Source organism: Battus philenor, unplaced genomic scaffold (genome assembly GCF_028537555.1).
Source record: "Battus philenor isolate CCGP_79_NKW_IND1 unplaced genomic scaffold, ilBatPhil1.0.hap1 SCAF_16, whole genome shotgun sequence".
Classification (NCBI taxonomy): Eukaryota; Metazoa; Arthropoda; class Insecta; order Lepidoptera; family Papilionidae; genus Battus; species Battus philenor.
The window spans coordinates 5,130,642-5,146,943 of record NW_027181678.1 but is presented as its reverse complement, the minus strand read 5'-3'; the positions used below and the strand labels follow the sequence as shown (position 1 = coordinate 5,146,943).

General features: G+C 32.6%; 1 protein-coding gene across 1 annotated transcript in view; it reads left to right on the top strand.

Moving 5' to 3' along the window:
- Positions 1–6,372, top strand: part of LOC137919154 (collagen alpha-1(XV) chain-like) — a 41,183-nt gene extending 34,811 nt beyond the window's left edge. Inside the window, exons 18-27 of the mRNA XM_068762137.1 lie at positions 167–437; positions 1,193–1,266; positions 1,463–1,555; positions 2,343–2,384; positions 2,630–2,674; positions 3,608–3,756; positions 3,869–4,045; positions 4,933–5,076; positions 5,152–5,226; positions 6,124–6,372. Of these exons, the coding sequence (XP_068618238.1) occupies positions 167–437; positions 1,193–1,266; positions 1,463–1,555; positions 2,343–2,384; positions 2,630–2,674; positions 3,608–3,756; positions 3,869–4,045; positions 4,933–5,076; positions 5,152–5,226; positions 6,124–6,178 (1,125 nt within the window). The 3' untranslated portion in view covers positions 6,179–6,372. The remainder of the gene's footprint in view (positions 1–166; positions 438–1,192; positions 1,267–1,462; positions 1,556–2,342; positions 2,385–2,629; positions 2,675–3,607; positions 3,757–3,868; positions 4,046–4,932; positions 5,077–5,151; positions 5,227–6,123) is intronic.
- The last annotated feature ends 9,930 nt before the right edge of the window (positions 6,373–16,302 follow it).

The window sequence follows — 16,302 nt, the reverse complement described above, 5'->3', positions numbered from 1 at the left end:
ATTTTTATTAATTTCAATCAGGTAAAATAATCTTCGGTTAAATAAATATTTTAGCTATATTTCATTGTTCACAGTGATTTTCGTTAAGACTTGATAAAACCTTTTCATTTTCTACTGTGCAAGAATTTGGAACAAAAGATAATTATATTTTTATTTCCTTTCCAAGTTGAAAGGCGATAAAGGAGAAATGGGTGAAGCTGGACTTCCCGGTGAACCTGGAAAAATGGGCCCACCAGGTGTATGTCAGAAGACAGAAGACAGCGTACCTATTCCAGGGCCACCCGGTCCTCCAGGGTCTCCTGGGCCACCTGGGCATCCTGGGCCACCTGGGCCACCTGGTCCGGCTGGAGCACCGGGTATATCGGTGACAGGTCCAAAAGGAGAGCCAGGTGGAATAATTTCCCACAATACAGTTAATCGTTTTACTGAACATACAGGTATGAAAAAATATATACATTTCTAATATATCAAATAACCATTGTTGGCAGCTATTTTTACTAAGCCGTCCAAGCATTTCTAGGACATCGCTCTTAGTTTAAATGATTTGAGATTACTAGGGTTATTATGATAAATTTAATGATAATTACAAATATAGTATTGAATAAAGGTTTGAATTTTATTAAGAAAAACATTCTGTAAATCTCTCCCCCCGCGCTTCCCTCATAGAAAATTATGGGCGGGTCGTATAACTAACACGGAACTAGCATGTCTTATACTTTTGATAAAAAAAAAAACTTATTTATTACCGCACGTAATATTCAAATTCAAAATATCTTTCTTCGAGTAGTCATTACTATTTCGTCAATTATCTTAACATTATAATTAATAAACTATCACCGGCCCGGAATGCTGATTTGCTGAGGAAACCCGGCCAGAAACACGACAGTTGCTTTAAAAAAAAAATTAACAGTTTTTGATGACATTGTAACTTTAACCATGTAAAAGAGTAATTATGTCTGTTACTATTTTTACGTAGAATTTGAATTTTTAAAGTATCACTGAACTAAGTTAAGTAAATTCGATAAGTTTCACTTTTACATTAACAATAGCTTGTTTTAAACAAATTTGAATGTTTAATAAACTTGCAAGAACCATTTCCAATGTAAAATGAATTTATCTTCATTTATAAGAAAACCTTTAACTTTAAAGTGTTTATACAAATTGACTCATGATGTATATTTTTTTGTTTCAGTTGAATTAAATGATGACGACGATTTTTATAAAATGGAAACTATAATTTATAAAACGTCTAAAGCCTTAAAACGAGTAAGTCAAAAGATTTTTTTTTTAATATTATGCCTTCTTATATTTTCAGCTTCCGTGTGTGTTTAGCAACACACATGTATTAATAATTTATGGCAAACATTATAGAACATCTTTTTTATACTTTTTATAATATATTCTACATAGTTTTTATTTTCCATCTGTTTGCACTATTACACTTTCCTCCTTTCGTTTTCAGAAAACTAGGTCAACACCTTTGGGAACTTTGGCTTACGTTTTAGAAGAAAAGCTTTTGTTGTTAAGGGTTGAACATGGTTGGCAATATATAGTGGTAAGTTCTGTTTTTGCGTTTACATTTGATACGTTATTTTTTATATGATCGTTTCGGTATCTTTAGTTGTATTGAACACTTCAAATTTATATACAGAGTGTTTCAAATTAAAATTTATGTTATTCAAAATACAGGTTCTATTAGTTTAGACTCTGACGGTTAATTGTCACACTATAACAGGATCAAATTAGTTTATATCACAAATCGTCCAATTGGTACATAAGATGACGAGTTATGTATGTTAAAGATGGCCCCAATAGTTTCCGTTATTTAAAATGTAAAACATATTTGTTTAAATAATTTTGGTCGGATTACGTATCAAGAATCTTTTAATTGATATACAAGATGATTTGTTGTTGGCGAAAAAACTTTAAAGCGGCAAATGTAATGTTTTTTTAGTAAAAGGCTTTGGAATAAAACGTTTCCATTATTTAAAATAAAGTTTAAATTAGTTTTGATAAATTGTTGATGCGTTAAATTTTGTATAATTCAAGTAACAGACGCAAATTATATTCGGCGGATTTTGTATTTCAAAGCGCCCAATAGGTAAATAAAAGACAATTGATTACCTGTAATATAAGCAATCACAGCATACGTCGAGACATTTGATACTATCAGAAACATTGAAATAACATAAACTGCGGAAATGATAATTAACTTCTTAGAATTATTCAGGAAAAAGAGATGAAGATACAACAGATTGGCCACCTTGGCATTGGATGGATTATAGTTTAAAATAAATATTTTAATGTACTGAAGTGTAAATAACCGTTAACTGTTTTTTCAGATGGGTTCCTTATTTAAAGACAAAGTTCAAAGACCGACAAATGTAAGTGTGATTAAATTCGGATTAACATAAGATAAAAATATTATTAATTATTAATAATAATTTCGATTTTAATTTTTTGAACTCGTATATTTTAAAATATGCACTTATTTAAAAGAGTTGGCATTATAAAAAAGACGTTCCAAAGTTTTTTTTTTTTATAATGCTGCATTAAAAATCTCAGAAACGGTTTAATTTGGTTAATAAAAATATATAACTGAAATAGTCAAGAATATTCAATATTTCAGGTTGCGACGCACTCACGTTTCAAAGAAAGGGGGAGAAAAAATTTTGTAAGTAATATTTAGATATGTATGATTTTTTTAAAAAAAAACCTCAACAACTGCTATGTGGTGTCAATAGGTAGGTCAACACCAAAACAATGATTTTTTTTTAAATCACCTTGTTCTGTTATATCATGGAGATATGTTAGAGTCGATTGCAGCCTTAAAGTTTAAAAATCGTAACGTGATTAATAACAACCGATACTATTTCAAAATTTTATTAACAATTTCAAAAAGAATTATTTATTAATTTTAGATTGTCAATCCTTACTCTTTTCACTATACGAAAATATTAAGTCATCTTTATATAAATTAGTTGTTCTATTTTGATTTTAAAAACAAAGTGTGTGTTGAAACACCTTTACTTTAAAAATAAATATTAAGTGAGTATCACTAACGTATGACTTAAATTAAAAATAGATTGCATTATGAGATGCTATAAAAAAATTAGCTGTAGGTCATATGTCCTCTCCTCCCGACTAAAATCAAAGAACTGAAGGTAAACGCTTTACGTATTAAAAATACAACCAACTCATTAAGGTAGAGAAAAATTTTGAAATTAACCAGGAAATAACTGGGGCAAATACTTATCAAAAAGAAAGTTACCGCTAATAGAGTCTTGTGAAACCAGAGATTTGAAATAATTTTATCTTAGTCAAACGATGGTTATATTGCACTGAGTTTGCTTACCTATTTACTACCATATAGTACCTAATTTGCTAATTAAAATAATTTTAATCACGATTTAAAAGGCACGGGTAAAATACCAAAGATTACTTATTACTTCTTTAAGAAAAATATTACCATATATTTTCTATCAATTATAAACGGGTGTTGTATTTAATTGTATATATGCGTAAAATATTGATTGAAAGAAATCTTATTACATTAGAAAGACTAAAAAAATAAGAATCATTTTTGATAGTTGATTTATTTTTTCAGATTCGGTTAGCTGCGCTTGATGAACCCTATTCGGGAAAAATGGAGACCGCCACAAATCGTACCGGACGTAAAACTGTTGATCAGGAATGTCACGTTCAGTCAAAGAAAGCGGGATTTACCGGTACATTCGCTGCTTTCCTCGCCAACAAGTAGGTATTTTATTACTTGAAGAAATTTAAAAAAAAATTACGCTATAGATTTTAAAGCTTGTAAACACATAGTACTCTAATTCAGTGAAATAATTGTAATGATCTTTTTCAGAGTCGAAGACTTAAAATCTATATTAAAGACTTCAGATAAAGACGTCGCTGTATTTAATCTTCATCAGCAACTGCTCTTTGATTCATGGATCGATATGTTTAACGAATCTGGAAGAACAGTTATTAATTCCGATATATACAGTTTTAGCGGGAAAAATGTGTTCATCGATCCTACTTGGTGAGGTTCAATTATTATAATTTTAATATATCATTTCCAACCATGGCTTCCCCCAAAGATTGCTAAAAGAACCGATTTGAAGCGACATCCAGTGTCTTCTGACGACCTTGACAAAGATAATACTCCAATTTGGTGTTAAACGACCTAAGTCGCGCTGAAGGTTCCGTGATTTACTCTACATAACCTAAAAGTGCCAGCAGTAACAATTCTACGCGCCAGTGGCCACGCGTTGCCCACTGCCAAATTCAGCTTAGCAAGCCGCGGTCGTCACTTAGTCGTTCATTTTCATTTAATTACGAATCTCCTCATTCCCGATGACTCCCCCCAACCGATCTCGTAAAAAAACCTCTAACAAAGCCTTCTTCGTCTCAATTCATTTATTCATTTTTTATCAACAATGGACCATTTACAGTGACCTTGAGTAGAATGCCAGAAGCGATCAGTGTAGTTTATAGTAATTTTATTTAGGATAGGCAATTTATGTGCACATAATGCTTTAAAAGCACGATTAGTTGATTTTATAAGAACTGTATTTTTTGTGTACTCATTTCTATGTTTAGATAATCTAGATGATTTTTTACACCAGGATTGCGGTATTTCACTGGTTGCATTTTCAGAAATGTGCGCAGTTATTGCACGATCTAGTTACACCGTCCTCTTTTTATCACCGGACGTTAAGAAGTACGGCGGACTTATATTCCTTTGTTGTAGACATTCCTTGCACGCAAACGTTAAGCTTCTTCGTTTGTAATGTGCACAAAGGAGTGGAATATGCCTTCGTGAGTGTTTTCATCCAATGACATTACATCTACGAAACCTGCAAATACTCTATAATGATAAACAAAAATGTAAAAGTCAAATTGAAAAATTGTGATATATTATTCCAGGCCTCTCAAAGCGATATGGCAAGGTGGCGATGCTCTAGGCGTGCGATCTCCAAATTTTTATTGCCAGGAATGGCAAACCGATAGCGCAAACCATTTTGGATCAGCTACAAAAATCAATGAGAACAAGTTACTTACACATGAAAGGTACAAATAAGAAATATATTAAAAACAAACTATTCAAATTGTTTTTGTTGTAAAATTAAAAATTCTCTCTTCCAGATACACGTGCAACAAGAAACTGATTGTATTGTGTGTTGAAGTACGCCCTAACATTGTGAGGCGACAAAGACATATGTAAGTAAAAATGTTTTTTTAAATAGAATTTTATACAAGCCTTTTTCTAGTTATAATGCGTTTTAGTTTATCTCATAATTTTCAGGTAAATATTAGTACATAAGTTAGACTCAGGTGTAGTCAAGAAGTTGCATCTGTTGCAATTCAGTCCATGCAAATTAAATATCTTAGTTATAAACAATGACAAGTATTCTAGCTGGTACTATGACTTTATTATTAATGCTGTTATATTTTCAATGTAATGCTTTTTTGTAAAAGATTTTTTTTGTTTAATTACATCCCAACACACTTTTTGATTGACTTCTAATGTGTAATGTGTGATGGTTTAATATTTTCTGATCTGTATGTGAAAACGAGTGTAGTTTCAACATTATTTATGTAGCGGTTTTTTTTCATTTTTACTTTCAATAAGAACCGTTGTGAATCCCAAAAATTAAGAACATATTTAGTCGAATCGGTCGGGCCTATCTTGAATGTTACGCTTAGTAACGCAATTAGTAGAAATTTTTAACTAGATATTAAAAAATAGTTTATTATTGATAAAGTAATGTACATTATTTACACGATAGTTTGTTTTTTTTCTGTAAAGAAATTGTAAGTACAAGATTGGTTTGTATTGCACGACTTCTAACCTTTTTGAATTTTAAAAAATACAACAGTTTTCAATGTTAATGTATAATAAAGAAAATAATAATTGTAACGTAGTATGAACAAATCCCGCACTTGGTTGACCTACGACATAGTCAAGGTTGTGAGAATTCCCTGGATACGGGCAGCACAAGGCCGGTCATTGTGACGATCTTTAGGCTTTTGGCTTGCAGTGCATTTATCCACTGACATGATAATAATAACAATGACGAATAATAATTGCATTTGATCGTTTTCTTGTTGTTTCAGATCAAAACGACGCAGTGCACATATGCGTCTAAGAAGAAATAATAATTTGCGTTAATGTTTACAATAACAAATTTAGGTATTTGAGTAATTTATTTCTTTGCGCGACGAGCTTTCTTCCCAGTGAATTGAAATTTACTGATAACATGCATATTTATATGTGAAGAAAACTTTACACAATGAGTATTATTATAAAATAAAATTAATTATAAAAAAATCACCCATATTTATTTTTTGATAAAATATGTTTTTTGTGCATGCTTTAACTATTTTTGTATTAAACTAATTAGACATTAAGAGTTCGCCTGCCAGTTTTGTTTTAAACTTTTTAAAGCAGTTGAATGTGCCATAATAGCATATTACTTTTACAATTTGTACGAAAAAGTCAATAAAAAAAGTAATTTACATATTTGTTTTATTTAACCAAACGTATATTTATGATGCTAAACTTAACTATGTCTCGCCGGCACTCAAGTTTTTACGACTTTAGCAAGCAAAAGTAGTCATTATTTATTTGTTTTCATGTACAATCATAATAATGCAGGACGAATTATGGGAATTTTACGACTGAACTGTCTGAAAACTTTATAAGATATGCTTCATCGCGAGTAAAGAAAAGTGTTATAGCGCTACTCTTTACAATGCATTACTTACACGTCTGTTATTTGCCTTCTAAAATTGACTTAAGATGTTTTCATACCATTTATTTCAATTTTATGTCTTAAAAATAATAAACCATCCGTTCTTTTGATAGTAAAGAGATGTTTTACAGGATTTTATTTGCATTAATTTTCTAATCTTGTTCAGAGCTAAACAAGAAACGTGCTAGCTAAAGTTCGTGTCGTCCCAGAGGCGCCCAATGCCGTTCCATTGTTCATACCTCGAAGGACACCAAATTCACGTTTGACTGTAGACAAAAATCTATATTAATCTTATTAGACTTTTATTATATGTTAATTTTAAAACAGAACTGAATTGTCGTTAGTATTTGTACTTTGTGATAAAATTTTACTATACATTTTATTAGTAGATCGTGCGAATTGTTTAAAACTTCTAGCTCATTTTTTGGACCAGATCATCACTGCTGTTCAAACGGATTTAAAGTAGCAGGTTGCAGAAGGTGTTTAGCCGATGACCTCTTTTAAAGTAGCGTAGCTCGACGGCTCCCGAAGAAATCTCGGCTTGGGCCGCTATATACTACTATTTTACCGGATTATAAGGCCGCCGAGTTTTTAGATTGCATTGTTGTACGCACTGAGAATTGCGTATCAATATTATCATCATTTTAGCTCTATAATATCCCTATTTTTATTAATAACAATAATTTATTTAATTATTTTTTTGCTATACCCTCAAAAAAAAAAACAGTTGTAGACCAGCGATAGACGACTGATTTGCGATAGTAGGTCGCGTGTTCGATTCCCGGGATACAATCCTATGTATAATTTATACTCTGTACTTTACTTTGCCGCTGCACATAAACAAGTTTCCAGAGAATAAACAGCAGCGTCCTTTGCGTACCATAATACCACACTGTGATTACTAACCCGCCTGTCGACCCTGGCTAGATAAATTTTAATATGTAATGTAATTTTGAAGACATTGTTCTTTACATTTTGATTCTTACAAAACAATCTCTTGATGGGGTGTACCAAAGATTTATTTACAGTATTTGAGTTATATATTAACTCATTTAAAGTTTTTACACAAATTACTATCACCTATACCAGAAAATGACGGAGAGAAGTGTAATAATTGACTTAAAAAGAAAGATGAAGTAATATTGAAAAAAAAAACTAAAAACAAAACTAAATTTATTTATTTAAATAGACGTGTAAGACTTTAAAGTGGAGATGGACAGAGAAAATATTCTAAGAGATATTATTGAAAAGTAGAGTAAATTGATAACAGAGTGGTTTCCAAGGAACGAAAAAGAAAGGCAGGGAGGAAATTGAAACGACGGGAAGACGACTTCGATTTCAACATCTAGCTGGTGCAGAATGGATGAGAAAAGCAAGGGAAGAACAGAAAGAATAAAACATCAAAACCGATCGTCTATAAAATATATAAGTAAATATGTCTAAAACGACTAGTAACTAAGAACAACTTAGTATAGGGACGATAAACCAAATGTAAATTATTTAATAAGTGTATAATTGTAAACAGGAAAAAAGGCTTAGCTTAATATATTTAGAAATCACTCTGTAGAGTGAAAAAAAAGTTACAAGGCGTCTGTGAAATCAATGATTGAATAAATATTATTCGACTAACTCCTCACTGTTTAACTTACATTTGTTGTCTTACTCGATTTGTATATATATTTTTTAATTTATAAATTATTCATCTAACATAGTCAGAGCCTATATATCTAATTTACAATTTCTAGACAGTGAGGGGAAATCCTCAAATGGACGTCTGGGAATGGAGGGCCCAGACATTGTCAGATTCTTACTGACTAAAACCCCCCTCCGTCGGCTCTGTTACAATTAAATTTCTTAAATTTATACATTTCCTTACTATGTAATATATCTTTTGTTATTTTACGCTTATATAATAGTTATTCTTATTTGTAAAACACCGATTTGTATATTGAACGAATTACATTATAAGCATTATCAATTTACATCTCATATTAGAGATGCTTTGCTAGATCTCGTTTTGAAACAAGCTGCGGTGAAACTATTCCGGACTGCTGAGTTTGTCCGTAATGTACTTAAACTTAAAGCCAAAGCTACGTTACAAGTGACTAGAAACGTGAATAACATCGAAACAAATTTGAATACATTGCTCTTAGTCAAAATGGTTTTGATGGTATTGTCGCTGTAGTGTAGTTACGTCTGTTTGTAACGATTAAACATGTTTAAAAAAACGCATTAACTCTTTTTCATCGCTATAAATAGTACTTAATGATTTTAAAAAGATAAACAAAGAAAAAACGATTTTTCTAAAAACCCTCCCGGGGATATATAAAATAATTCACCAAATTTTCACGACGATTGGTTATATGGTTTTTGATATATCAAGTACAGACCGATACAGACAAGCAATGAGTGAGACGTGATGATACGTAATATTTAAAAATAATATTGATGTCGTAGACATAAGGTGTCCCAATAAGGAAATTTTTGACTTATAATAATAAAAAAAAAGTATAGACCACAGAGTATAGTTTTGCTTTTAAATACAAGTGGTAGCAGATTTGTCCTGAATTTTTATCCTGTATCCTTTGAAAGGAATGAAGCTCTCACACCTAGACAAAGCGGAAAACTGTATGATGAATAACTTAACAATTTCCAACTATACGAAAAAAAAGTCAAGTCATTACTTTCAGTCATTCGCACGAAAAGGAAAATAAAAATATGCCTACTTCATGAATGCAACTTCTCTCATAAATTACAAACGCAAACTTTACAAAAGTACGGCCATATATTCAAAAGATATATCACTGTAGGCGACGTTTGAATACCTGTCTTCTCAAGAGTTGCCATTTTCATCTGAAGTGTCCAACTTTTTTCTTTTTTCCTAATCGTTTACATTATTTCTATATTAGTAAATCAATGTTTTTTTACATGGCATATGTTCAAACGTTTAATATGTAACTTAAAATAAGAAATTACATTACATGGATTACGGGTTCAGTCTTCGCCGAGCTTAGTTAAATTTGCTGACACATTGCGACGCTCAGTAACGCGGGTTTACCTTCCACCGGACACCGCTGTCCGGCACAGGGGTGCCCAGAGTGACCTCAGAGGTCACTTCTTCTAGACTACCACGAAGAAGACCTCGACGAAGCCTGCATTCTCGCCGCAAAACTCCGCAAAGCCTCCGGTCCCACGGAACGCTTTCACTGTATTTCGGAGCACTCGGCCCTTCTCGCCGCCCTTAAAGCGGAATTTAAATAATATCCGCTCCCCCGTATCAACGCCAGGACACACGCCTCACATCGAGCCCCGGCTGTCTCGATGCACATATCATGCACTACTCACCTACACATAACACAACGGCCGCGTCCGCCTAATCCGCGTTCAAGCGAGGGCGGTCCAGAGAGGCCCGTGTCTCTCCCCACCGCCGAGTAGTCCCCGCTTCGTGCTTTATACTTAACACCCCACTCATTACACTATACACCCACAAGGTTATAGTTCTCCACGTGTAGACGTCTTCGTCGTAACTGAGGTACGATCTCCAGCGTAAAATATTTAGTCCGTGGACCTCTGTTTCCTCGGGCTCAATTTCGATGAAGCTGTACAAAGCCTGGACCAGCTAGCAGCACAACATCAAATACATCAAAAAGCAATAGCCTGCTGATAAATGCGAATGCGGCAAACAATGCGAATCACACAACTACCGCCGTTAAATCACTCAACACGTGTTTCACCCCTCCACGGGGCATCCTCAGGAGTAATATTACACCGATTAGTGCCAAACACAAAGTCACCAATGTGACGCTATAAGTTCCAATAAAACTCAAGCTCGGTACACAGTTGAAACTTTCAAGCTATGTGGGCATTATTGAGATCGATAAACTTTCACCTACTCGCCTTCTTTATTTGAACGGCAGTTAACTTTTTTGCAGAAATCTACAAGTTTAATTTAGCTCTTTATGGGACTCGGTGACGGATTATTAAATTGAAAGACGAAAGAATCAAACATGATTTTTTTGTTTCGGAATGAACCAAAGAAAGTCACTGACATTGCCCAGCAGATTGGTAAGTTAAAGTGGCAAGTTTAAGACAGCACATAGAATAGATAGTCACAGCCACTTTAAGGTTCTGGAGAGAAGTCCATGGACTGGGGAGCGCAGCGTTGAACTTTCACTTCTAAAATGTACCTGTTAAGGTTGTCGGAGTAAAGAGGCAGGCGGCTTCTTCATTAGTATCTATGGGGGAATCACACATCACAATCAGATATGATGATGAGTACGATGTAAGCCTGTTCTCTCTCTTAGTTCTCTTATTTCTTCTACTCCTATTGATTATTCTTGTTTACCATATGACTACGTATTTTTTGAGTGACTTTCATTTTACCATGGTTGGAAATGTCCCCGTATTGATCCCCGTTTAATATGTAACGTAACTTTGAAAACCTAGTAACAAAGAGATTAAATGGGAATTAATGATTTTAAGAAAAGTAAAACCCTAGCCTAACTAAAATGAAACGCTCATGTGCTAAGTTAGCCGAATGCCTGTTCCAGACGGAATGCTTTTATTGGTTAAATTACATAACTATTTATACACCTGCCAGAATAGTATCATAGAGGATTCTGGCAGTCGTGGGACTAATCAAATGGCACGCTATTTGACGTTTTTTATTGCGGTTTTTTTTACAGCGGCGTTCTTGAATGCGAGTCGCATATTATACAAGACGGTTGTTCTCTTCGCTCAAAACGTGCCATCGGTTGGGGCTCGCTGGATTATGATAATACGATATGTATATATGTTTTACCAGTTTCAAATTAACCGGGAGTATATGCCGATGAAGAAAAAATAAAAATACATTTACAAAAGCAGCTTTGTTAAATTAAGAATCAATTTTTTTTGTTTAATATCAATCTGTTACTAAATTGTATTAAATATTTGATATGTAGCTGTAAAATTTAGATTAATTTGGCAACTTGATTATGTACCGTATTGTTTTGTTTACTTAATATGTTTTAAAATGCTGAAATTGTAGTAAAATTTTCTCATTTTACCATTTCAACATAGGCAAAATGTTAAGAGAAGACTATGATGCCGTTTATAGACGTAATTAACTATCTAAGGTGATTTGTATATTAAATTAATGTTACCAAATTGTTGTAAACATATCTAAAAGTACGTATGTATTTACTATAAATGGTGGTCCTATTTATACAACAGTAAATTACTAATCATGTTTGATTCATCGTATTGTACTTGATAAAAATCTAACACCTCTCCCTTCTCTAGTTCGTTGTGGGTCCTTTATAAGTGATTAATTACTTTTGACACGCAAACCTAAAAAACATCGGTTAACAGTGAAGCAGGCTTATTATCGTGACAATAAATTGACCACAAAAACATATTCACTAGTTGCTCAACTTGATCCAAAAACAGAGGTTGAAATCTGCACAAATTTTGAAAGGCAAATCTTGACATATCGAAGAAAAGTTGGGACACATAAAATGAGATCACGTCTTGTGGGTATACGAACAGAATAATAATGTCGTCTTATCAATGTCTCTTTTCAACAGGGGTTACCTTTTTTGCCTAAGCGATACGTGATAGCTTACTTTAAGTCACGTTGCAACATAATTTTTATATATCCTTTCTCTATACAGTTTTGAAACTGCCACTAAGCCACATCTGACATTGAAGATTTTTCTTTTTGGATTTTATATTAACGTCATTATAAATCTGTTTATACACAGTGAGAAACAAAATGTGAATAGTGTTTTCAAATAATTGTACAATACTTTCAGAGAGTATTTAAAAAAAAAGATAATATGTCTACAGCATAAACTATATTAATTAGTGACATGAATAAAATAAAAACAATTTTCAATTAACTTATTAAACGATGTCCAACAAATTACCTGAATTTATAAGAAACATAGTTCGAGTCAATAAATAAAAATGTAATGGAAATTGCCTATCCTTGTATATAGAACTACGACAGTCGCTGTCATGAACAGAAATTTAAGTCCGTGAAAGGTTTTATGACGGCGTTTCAGAAATAAAAACATAATTGTAAAGAAGAAAGTTGAAAAATTGGCATGATTGTCATTAGTCTGCCTGTTTATTGTATAATCTAATTGTATATACAATATACTGGTAAAATGACTGATAATCAGGTCAAAAAATGTGTATTGTGTGTATACATATATATATATATATATATATACATATACATATACATATACATATATATATATATATATATATATATATATATTTATTTATATGTGTGTGTGTGTATACAAACAAATATTCAATCATCTTTCTATGTATAAGATATATATCAGTAATTACATAGGACTGCCACTGTTCACAAAAAGCCTTCCATAGGATAGGCAGCAGCGCCCTCTGTGCCAAACCGCCCGCCAAGCGTGGCGATTATGGTGTATCCCCCCTTAGATATACTTGACGGAGACCTATGGCTGATAGAAGGTGTCTATAGGCTTAAACTACGAACAAAAGATACTTCACGATATCTCTTGAATCATAAGGTTTACAGATTTGAAATTTGTTAGTAATATTTCTTTCGCCGAGGTTAGGCAAGAATTTTACGAAACGTATTTATGAAGTCTGTTTAAATTTAGTATCTTTTTATTCTTTTCAACCGATTTACGCCTACTGCAAGGTAAAGGCTTCTCCGAAAGATCGCCACAATGTCTGGTCCTGCGCTGTCCGCATCCTGCGCCTTCCCGTAACTATGTCGCCGGTCCATTTAAAGGAGAGCCTTTTCACACGGTGAGAACCTTATGGATCCAACAGTCATCGGTTGTACAAGCGATGTATTCCGCCCACAACCACTTCAGAAGTGAAATCATTTGAGATACGTCGGTGATCTTAGTTCTTCTGCAGGTATGACAGTATAAATAAATTATAGTATCTATACACCATATTAATAATCATTTAATGACTTTTTCTTTTTTTATCGGTGTCATGTACATCAGTGTTTACAAGAATACTCCAATATAACACTTTTCTAAAATCTTTCTCTACTTAACTAATCGTGTAACGTTCACTCACAGAATCCAAATTCCCCGGCGGTTTTAGCGACAACTCTCTCTTCTCTGTGCCGTCAGTCGTTATTATGAGACTAACAAATATTTGTCTATCCTACAGTAATCAATGTTCAACAATAACGAGATTTCACAGAGCGACCACATGTCTATATAGATGTGTTTGTTTTATTCAAGTAAATAGATATAGTATTTATTACTTATATGAGGTATACAGAATTTCATAATTATTTCATTATTCCTTTATCCTTGATACGTTTACTGCTGGTTACCTCTGCACATCATTGGCTTGTCTGCACGAAGCGCAGTTTGTAAAGTGTGATTGATTGATTAAATAAATAAAAATAGTTATTACTTGTTCTACTAAGAAAATATTACGGTACCTACTGTTACTACACAACATTTAGCGGCAGTTATGGCCACTGAGCTACAAACATATGAAGTACCTATCAAAGGTGTCCTACAGTATATTATAAAAATAATTCGGTATCGCTTAAATTGCATCGTAGAGACAATAAATATCTATTTTTAAATATAAATTCCTACACGATTAGCTTAAGGCGACTCCGTACCGAACTAGCGTTATTTTGCTGTCAACATCGCGTGATATATTATAGCGGCTGTTAATAAACGGCGAAAAGCACATGAAGCTCATTTTTCTTTGTCTTTCTTAAAAGATGAACGAAAAATATTGTAGTTTCACGGAAGTAATCAATTCAAAATGAAAATGGGGTGGAAATTGCATTGGCTTTGCTATGTAAAACATAAATATGTCTTGAACATTGTAGTATTTCTTTTATGTATATAAGACTTAATTGACTTATTTTTGGACTTATATACATAAAAGGCTTAACACAACATCTAAAATCCGAGTTCTGCACTAAAATATTAATTATAAATTTATGACACGACAAAATTCAAAAATATTGTATATAGACTACCATAAACTACTAAGTTTGGAGTTTACCTTAATCACTAAGTTTTCTTTTGGTATTCCAAAACGTTATACTTCGTCGTCATAGTTTCTTGCCATAAACACCCACTGGAAGGCATGGGCCTCCCCCAAAAGATGTCTATGGAGGGATATACCATAATCGCAATGATTGACAGGCGTATTGGCGATCAAACTGTAGTATTATGGTACGCAGAGGACGCTGATGCTCCTCCTTATCGAACATGCGATCTACAATCGACAAGTTTCAGTACTGTACCGCTGGGATAGCACCGGTTGAAAACGTGAGGTATACCTTCATACAAGAACTTTAGCACTTTAAAATAATCTTTTGGCTCATTGTAGTGTATTAAAATACTTAATACTTGCATTGAAAATAGTAATAATGGATTAAAATTTCGTCAATTATTGAAGAAATTTCAAATAAGTGTCCCAGCCAGATATTTTAGATATAAAAGTAACTTGTAAGTTGAAATCGTCCAACCAAGTTATTGTAGTACAATTTTTGGATCCTGAACTCCTATTTTGAACCTTCATACTACTTAACGAGCAATGCGAATTCCTAGACATTTACAATAATTCAGCCAACATTTCGATATTTCCTTGAATATTTCTTCACCAAACCAAAAATTTAAAAAAAGGCCTAATAAAAAATTACATAATTCACTTCGGTGTTTTGTTGCAATTTTTTTACCTTTATAAATTGCTAATATTTATATATAATTATGATAACTCTTTTGTAAATATGTTGTGCAAATTTGTCATGGACCAAATTATTAAAAAAAAAACATATTAATCACAATCAAATTGGTAACTATGATTACAGACATCACTCTTTTGTTGAATGAAATAGCAATCACGATATTAAAGACTCGCTTACAGAGAAAAAAAGGCAAACATTAACGTTCGAACAATTGGTACAATTCAAAGCAGCACTTCGTGTGTGAAGTAAGTTATTCTTTTAGCATTTTGTTTGGAAAAAAATTAATTTGTACCTACATCAATCACTGTCCATGTTTACTTTAAACCTGTTTTAATTTTTGTTAAAGAGCTTATACGCTTTGACGAACAAAAAGATTCAGTGTGACTTTTTACAACGTAGATTACCCTAATCAAGTCAGACTAGATCTATCTGCTTAAAATAAATTTAAACAAAATATAAGCGACAAACTTTTTGCTACATTCATTTCAATCCAGTAGCTTGTATTTATTAACATAGCTACTTTATATGTAATAAGAGACTTCTTGTAATTGTAAGCCAACAATGAAGCTTCTTTTCTTACCTGTAATAGGAAAAAAGATAATTAATGATCCAAACTTTTAAACCGGTAAACTATAATTAAGAACTCATAAATATACACATACTACCTTGTTAAAATATCCTTATCTTTAAAATGTGAGCTTTGTAAAAAGAAGAAAAATATTAAATTACACCAAAAATTTTCCCATGCTAATTATTTCATAGAAAATTTACGTAAATAATTAATCTAGACACCTATACTTGTTACTTTTCACAGGATTAGAGTTA